The following is an 8,262-nucleotide window of genomic DNA, read 5'->3' as shown; positions in this document are numbered from 1 at the left end:
GTGTGTGTGTGTGTGTGTGTGTGTGTGTGTGTGTGTGTGTGTGTGTGTGTGTGTGTGTGTGTGTGTGTGTGTGTGTGTGTGTGTGCGTGTGCGGCTGACGCCTAATTATTGGCACTACTAATGATTATTGTATTGTATTTTATTTTATGTTATGTCTACTGTATCATATAGTCTATTGTATCATATTTTATATCTATTACTCTGTTAACATGTAATTTTTCTCTTAAAGCTTCGCAATAAACTAAATTAAATTAATAAACTAATCATATAATTTTCTTTTCTTCTATCTCTTTCTCTGATCCATATTTCAGCTACTCAACATTTAAATGGTCCTGAGAGAGAATGGAAAAAAAATGAGATAGAAGTTTAGATGGCGTTACTTATTTACAGCAATTTACTTACTTCACATGCGCACTCCATTTTGGCCAACATGAAATCAGGAGAGTTCCCCTACTGTAACGTTACATCAAGAAGTTGGATTTAGGGTATGATGACAACGCAATGTTGCAAACGCTTTGAAGCGTTTTTTAATTGGTCAATTTGTTCAAATTTTTTTCTTCTAATTGATCCATCAAATGCTTCAAAGCATTTGTAGCGAGACTTTGAACACAGCCTTAATTCAACTTCTAGTGTCAACATGATAAACAGAATAGTCAAGTTGGAAATACAAGAATAAATACAAAAAAGAAGAACACAACAAGTAAAATGGCTAAATTCAGATTTAAAGATAGAATAAGAAAAGAAAGTATTTATTTATTAATTGATTTATCATATTAATTAAATATTTATTTTAAAATTATTCAATTCTTTGTCATTCTAAAATAAAAAATTAGATTAAGTATGTAGAATATACAGGATGTCTGGAAATAATTGCCAAATATTTCATGGGCAGGTAGAGCGGATTAAACTGAGTCGAAAAGTCCTCTCATTTTGTAAATTTCCCCAATAGTTAACGAAATATTAATCCTTAAAGATAGCCGAATACTACTATGAAGTGTATATGCCTACGATTGTTTGGCGCGCGGGCCGTGGGGAATAGCCTAACAAGCGCGCCGTCCGAGCTATGGAGGCTTGCGGCAGTGTACTTGGCGCGAGGCGCTTACCAGTCAATCCCCAACTCTCAAGGTTGCACGCCAAGCGATCGGTAGGCATACACTTCGCAATAGTAGACCGGGCGAGCTATTCGGCTATCTTTAAGAATTAATATTTCATTAACTATTGGAAAAATTTACAAAATGGTAGAGGACTTTTCGACTCAGTTTAGTCCGCTCTACCTGTCCATGAAATATTTGGCGATTATTTCTGGACACCCTGTATACCAGGTGTTTCAGATCAGTACCACCCTTTTATCTTCGTAAGGTCTAATCGAAAAAGTGTTCAGACAAAAGTTGTAGAATTTCTAATGACCTATTTACTGGCGCTATGTTTGACCTTGAATGGCGTCACCAAGGTCAAGTCAAGGTCACATCAATTTTTTAAAATTTGTCAGATAGTATCCAAATAGCTAAGCGAGATTTAGCATATGGAACAAATAGCTTGTATTGTTTTCAACTTGTTGACAATTTGCTGTCATTAGAATCTAATGTGAACTGAGTTAGCATCAGCAGAGCAAATAGATTTCATAAGTTTACGAAATTGTAAGAGTATACATTGAGAAATAATAAACTCACGTTGACAGCAAACTGACGGCATGCACGCCATGCACGCATGATGACAGCAATTTGCTGAATTCTAAGGAAAACTTTACGTGATCAGAACAACAAACAGTTTGTAGAAATACCTTTAGTGAAATGGCTTTTGATGAAATTGAATGCGGAATAAGTGACAGCAAAATAGCAACATATTGCTCTTATTTGGCTATTTGGGTATGTATTACTTGTGGCACAAGCGTATTGTAAAACTGCGCATGCGCAAAACATCATATGTTTACATTTTCATATATTCGAAAGAGATTTACACACACACACACACGCACACACCACACACGCACGCACGCACACACACATACACCACACACGCACGCACGCACACACACATACACGCACACACACACACACACGCACACACACACACACACGATGAACGAAATTAGACTTATTCAATGTGTTTTTGCATGAAATGATCTGAAATAAATAATCGTGTGCGTGGTTCGTAAGTTCGTGAAAATTAAAAATTAGGATCTCCTTATATACTTAAAAACCAATCACAGAGAGACTAGTCACGTGTTTTATTGGCATCTCTTTTCTATATGACGATTTTCCATTGCGCATTCACTGCGCACAGGACACTTTTATATAAAGAAAAGTAGGGAATTCATAGTCTAGTATTATAATAGAAATTTGTGGTCGAGTGTTAGTATGAAAATGCACCTTTAAGTGATGTTAGCAATATAAGAGTATTACATATAATATATGGGCTGAACTAGTATACTTATATTTTTAAAACTTACAGTGAGAAAGGTATATGTTTGATATTTGTTGAAAGTGAGAAAGAGAGTTCTAGTGCAATTTACTGCAGGAACAGAAAACACACTTTTTATGTTTACCACAGATTATGGTAAGATAATGATCATATATACATAACGCATTGAACTTATTAAAACAAATGAAAACAGCGAATTGATTATGGAGACACAACCGTTGAAAGTGCCCGAAACATCTCCACCATCATATGCTAATTCTATCGCAACAGCTCCAACAGGTGCGTCATGATTTATAGGTTAAATTATACTGTCTAGAAATGCTCTTCTTTCCTTTCCGCAACTTTCCGCGTAAATAATTGTCGATTTCATTTGGTTGGCCAATTTTCCATTCTCGAAACTAATAACTCATGCAATAACAAAATAAAGCAAAATGAGGATACAGATTTCTGCTCGGTAATTTCTAAAGAAAGAATAAATTATATTTATTCCTTCTTATATGAAATTGACAAGAATGTTCATACGTTCCTTAGTTCAATTCGAGCCATTATTAGCAATCCAAATCTCAAAATCGTCAATTAAACCTTACACTTTAGCGTTCGGAAACATCATCCGGGTGCTCGTGCATCATCTTATTCTTATTTAACATTGAGTAAATAATAAGGATAAATGATACACAATGGCACTCGGGTGTTTCCGAACGCAACCCTAGACAGAGCGATGACTGTTTCTGTCAGATTCAATTGTTTTGTGCAAAAACATATTGAATGAGCCTAATTTTATCAATATATACTTGAAGGAAGCAAAACGCAATAATTACTGAATTTAAATTAAACATTGTTTTTAATGTTATTGTTAGGAATGTATTTCTAGTATCACTTCTAATACTGAAAATCCAATATAGATAATCCATCGGAAAAGATATTGAAAATGTAAAAAAAAGGCATCAAGTTATAAGTTTTATCTTTATGTAAAACCATTTTGTAAATATAATGAAAAGAATAAAAAATAATATCACAAAAAAGAAATGAAATTAAAATTCAATGTTTTTACGCAAATATATCAAAACAAAGATGTTAAAAAACCAAAAATAATGCTATGAAAGAGAAGTAAAATCAAAATGGTAATATTTCAAGTATATTTATTAAAATAAGTTCCACGGAATACAATTCTCTGAACAGTATCTTCAGAATGTTCTTGTTATGATGTAGACGTCCCTTGGACATCCTTTAGGACTTTGTTGGGATAATTTCTCACACTTATAATAGACTTAATACAAAATATGGAAGACATTTGAAGTATATAAAATAACAATACATTAAAATGAGAAAACAATTTGTAATAGATAGCATAATGAGGCGCAGAATTGAAAAAGTTTTACATCGATAAAAAGAAGAAAAATAGAGACAAAAAATCGAAAACGAGCAAAATTTCTAGCAGCAGCATATTGACGCGTCCATTTTATTCATAATTCGATTCATGCAAATAATTCACTAAATATTATATTAATTATAAACTATTTTTCGAATTAAAGAAACTTATATATATTTAAGTTATTATTAATTTTAAATATATACAATATGAAACGCAACAATATTTGTACTTAGACGCAAAATAGCATGCCATATATTAAAATGCCATATATTTCTTTATGTTAATATCATTACCGCATTTATTATGAATGATTGTAATTTACCAACACACCTTGTATGAAAAAAACGATTAGTCATTCGTGCAAGATTTATGTATGTATGTATTTATTATATCATAATAAATTTTAATAAAAACCAAGATTGTCATGTATATTGTCAAATAATAAGAAAGGTAAGTAATTAGTCTTTAGAGTCAAACGCAGTTGATGCGTAGAGTATCCACTAAAGTATTTAATTATTATATTAATTAAAAAATTATATATTGGTATCGTAAAAGCGGATGTTTCGACTCAATTTCGAGCCATCTTCAGCGTCAGAATTTAAAATTCGTATATTAACTCCACACTCGAATAGAACCTGATGAATCTCCCAAGACATACCATTCTCAACAATAAGAATCTTATTGGACTGTACATTTATAAACTTAATAAATAGGAAAATAATGGCTATAATGATAGATCTTTTTTATGCTTAAATAATTGAAGACTTACTATACAGGGTGGGCCATCTAGCGTTTGGAATTTCAACTATCAGTTATTTTGAGTTTGAAAGGCGTAATAACATTTATGATGTATCAGAAATTTAGTTTTTTGTTTGATATTTACGAAATGGGTCGCTATACGCTTGAACAAAATTGGGAAATATTGAAAATTCTTACTTCTAAAGTGAGTCTTCAACCCAAACTGTAAGAAATTTACGTGGAAAATTTGGTAGAAAAGAAATGCCTTCAACGCAGTTTGTGGATCAATTTGTGAAGCGAATTTGGCAAACTGGATCCTTATTGGATAAAGCAACTCGTTCATGTGCTCGTCCAGTAAGGACCGAAACCATTGCTGCTATTGCTCAGAGTGTGCTTGAACAACCATCAACATCAACTCGCCATCGTTCTCAAAACTTGAACATTTCATGAACTTTTTGAGAAGAATTTTGAATAAAGACCTCGATAAATGGCAATGTACTACCTTTCCAATAAAGCTTTCCATAAACTTTGAAAAATATTCATGCGTTTTTTTTTTAGAGCCAAATTAAATTCCAAATTTTAAATGGCCCCTGTATGTGCATATATATTTGTAGTGATTCGAACTGTGCACCGAATTGATTTTTCGGACTTATGAATGCAATTAAACTGTAATATCACGAATTAAATTGACAAGCAATTTTTAATAATTTGATGCTTAATCAAGCATTCTATTAGAAAAATGTTACCCAGCAGGAGAATGGATTGAAATGGATTAAAATGGATTCAGATTTTCAGAAATTCATGAATGTTAAAATGAATCCTTTTCAATCTTGAATGCATTTTTATTCATTTATAGGAATTGCATAGAGCATGCCTCTCTATGCCTTTCAATCTGAAAATAATATTAGCATTTTCTGTGCATTGTGAATACTACTCAATTCATAATTGTGAATAGGAAGTACAATTTTTTTAATTCAATTAAATTCAAAAATAATATCAGCAATTTCTATGAATAACGTGAATACTGCTCATTTCAATAGTCTCAATATGAAATGCAGTTTTTCAATCTAATTGAATAAAAAAAGTTTTTATTTTAAGTTTTTTTAAGTTATTTTTTTAAAATGGACCAACTGAAAAATGGACTAAATGCTACTAAATTATTCAAAATTATAAATAGAAAATTTTTCGTTTTAATCCAACCAAGATTGAAAAAAGTTATAAAATTGAGCTATGTTCTTTTGTTTCTCTTTGATTAGAAGTAAAATGAATGATTGATGTGAATACTCGCAAACTAAGTCGAACACAGTCCGAATATTAGGCTAATCAAGATGTACGACATCGGCCAAGCGAGATCAGATTATCCGACATTTACCCAATGTTGTCTCATAGTAATGTAAATCATTTATACTTTATTATATCTGTTAAATGATAATATTTTTATTATATCTATATAATTTTGTTACTAGTTTAGCTGTACTTGAAGAAAAGAATGAATAACATAATTTACCAATTGAAGAAGTGGTAACATAGAAGATTCATAATCCAGAAATCCCAGGTTCAAATCCCACTGCAATAGTGCGTTTGTTAATACCAATTTGAAATACCAAAAATTTTAATCCATTTTAATCCATTCTCATTTGCTGGAATAATGTGCTGAAAAACTGTAAATAAATTTATTGCGAAAAATATTATTAGGTGTGGGAAAAAGTTCGTGGCGTTTTTCCCGTTAGATGGCATTAAAAAAACGCCACGAATTTTTTCCCATACCTAATACTTCAGCCGAGAGTCGTACTATTCACGAAGTAAGAACAGTGAGAGAACTGATTGGTATTAATAAACAATCGATTATCGAGATTAACGTGCGCTTTTTCAAATAAGAAAAAAGCGGAGAAGAAAGAAGAAGAGAAAGTGACAGTGATTTACTTGTAAATATTAATATTATCTCATATTATATATTTATAATAAATCATTATACTAGTGAATTCATCACAATGGCAACCACCTCCTGGATATTATCCTAACAACATCGATTCTGGCTATCAACCTGGCTATCAAGGAAGCCATGTTCCATCATATGGCTCTACACATTCCACTGCAATCATTGTTCCAGAAATTATTGTAGTTGGCGGCTGTCCAGCATGTAGAGTATGCAAATTTTTTATTCAAATATCGCTGTTTTGATTATGCTTAAATTGAAAGTTAATAACATTTAAACCTAAAACAGATAGGAATAATGGAAGATGATTATACATGTCTTGGCTTATTTTGTGCGATTTTTTTCTTTCCTCTCGGAATTATCTGTTGTCTGCTATTAAGAACAAAACGCTGTTCAAATTGTGGAGCTTATTTTGATTAATTAAAAGTAAGTATTTACAAAAACAATATTATGTCATGAAAATTTAAAACAAGATATAAATGTTTAACAATCACTAATGTTAAGAATGATGAGCAATTGATATTTGATCAGAATAAAATATTTTTATAGTTAAATAAGTTAATATATGCGTATAAAATAAATTTGAAAAAAAACTTTAAATTAAAACAATCTTATCATTACGTAAACAAACATTTCGATCTTTATTAAGCCCTTTTTAATGTTTAATCAAATTCATCTATACATAATTTTTCAATTCCAGTACATACTAATTGTCAAATAAAACTATTGGAAATTTGTCAAATTTTGTAATATAGTATATCTAATGTAGTATCTATTAATAATTAACGAATTCGATTGGAAGCACTGGTGCATATTAAAGCCGTTGTACACTTTTAATTTGAGTATAAAAGTGAAATGCAAATATTTCGAATTGTAAAATACATATTTTACCTAATAATAAAATATATTGAGTATTTCAGGATTTAATCAATTTCTATATTTATGTAAATATATCTTTACATTATTTTATGTATGATGGCTTTATATGCACCAGTGCGCACTGAGTGCGTCCAATCGAATTCGCTATAAGTAAACATCTTAATAAGCAATTCACTCAATAATCTTATTAATTTGTAATTAAACCGTTCTAAATTGTTCTGTTTTAGTTGAATCATCGCATGGTCTCAAAGCCCCAAAAGCTGGCTAAAATTGAAAGTGTTTTTCAATTTAGTTACGAAATTTCATATCTATAATGGTTTTCGAGATCACTGATTACGATTGAATTTGAAATCAAATTGCAAAGAAGCAAATAGATCTATTTAATGTAGCCAACGTATGTAGAAGAAATATTTGATGTAAACTAAAATTTATATCCTGTTCTATTTTTAAATAAGCGGTAATAAAATTCGAAATAAAAATAAAGATTTTTAATAAATAACAATTTTTTTATTAATTTAAAATAATTTTCATTGCATCCTGTGAAATTATTGTTAAAACTTCTAACTTTTATATTGTTAAACTTCGTTCTAAAGTCGTGCAATAATTTTTGCATAACTGGTTTCACCTGGTAATGTAATGCCCGTATCAGACTACGAATTAATGATCACGATTGACAATTGCCCAGTTTTATTTCAACTAATCACGATACAGCGAATTATAATTGGTTGAAATAAAATTGGGTAACCATCAATCGTACTTGTCAATCTGTAATCTGATATGGATATAAAGAATATTGTAATTTATTGGACATCTTTTCAATTATTTCATATGTATATATATATATATATATATATATATATATATATATATATATATATATATAGTAGTATTAATAAGTATATAATTATTAGTAGAG

General features: G+C 30.4%; 1 protein-coding gene across 1 annotated transcript; it reads left to right on the top strand.

The window, feature by feature from the left end:
• The first annotated feature begins 2,446 nt into the window (after positions 1-2,446).
• On the top strand, positions 2,447-7,845 carry LOC105625651 (brain protein I3). The gene is made up of 4 exons (XM_012206973.1): positions 2,447-2,700; positions 6,510-6,676; positions 6,756-6,893; positions 7,574-7,845. The coding sequence occupies exons 1-3, from the start codon at positions 2,625-2,627 to the stop codon at positions 6,885-6,887; spliced, it is 375 nt and encodes a 124-aa protein (XP_012062363.1). The 5' UTR covers positions 2,447-2,624; the 3' UTR covers positions 6,888-6,893; positions 7,574-7,845.
• The last annotated feature ends 417 nt before the right edge of the window (positions 7,846-8,262 follow it).

Source organism: Atta cephalotes (assembly GCF_000143395.1).
Source record: "Atta cephalotes unplaced genomic scaffold scaffold00003, whole genome shotgun sequence".
NCBI lineage: Eukaryota > Metazoa > Arthropoda > Insecta > Hymenoptera > Formicidae > Atta > Atta cephalotes.
The sequence above is the reverse complement of the archived record's forward strand: the minus strand, read 5'-3'. Positions and strand labels throughout refer to the sequence as shown.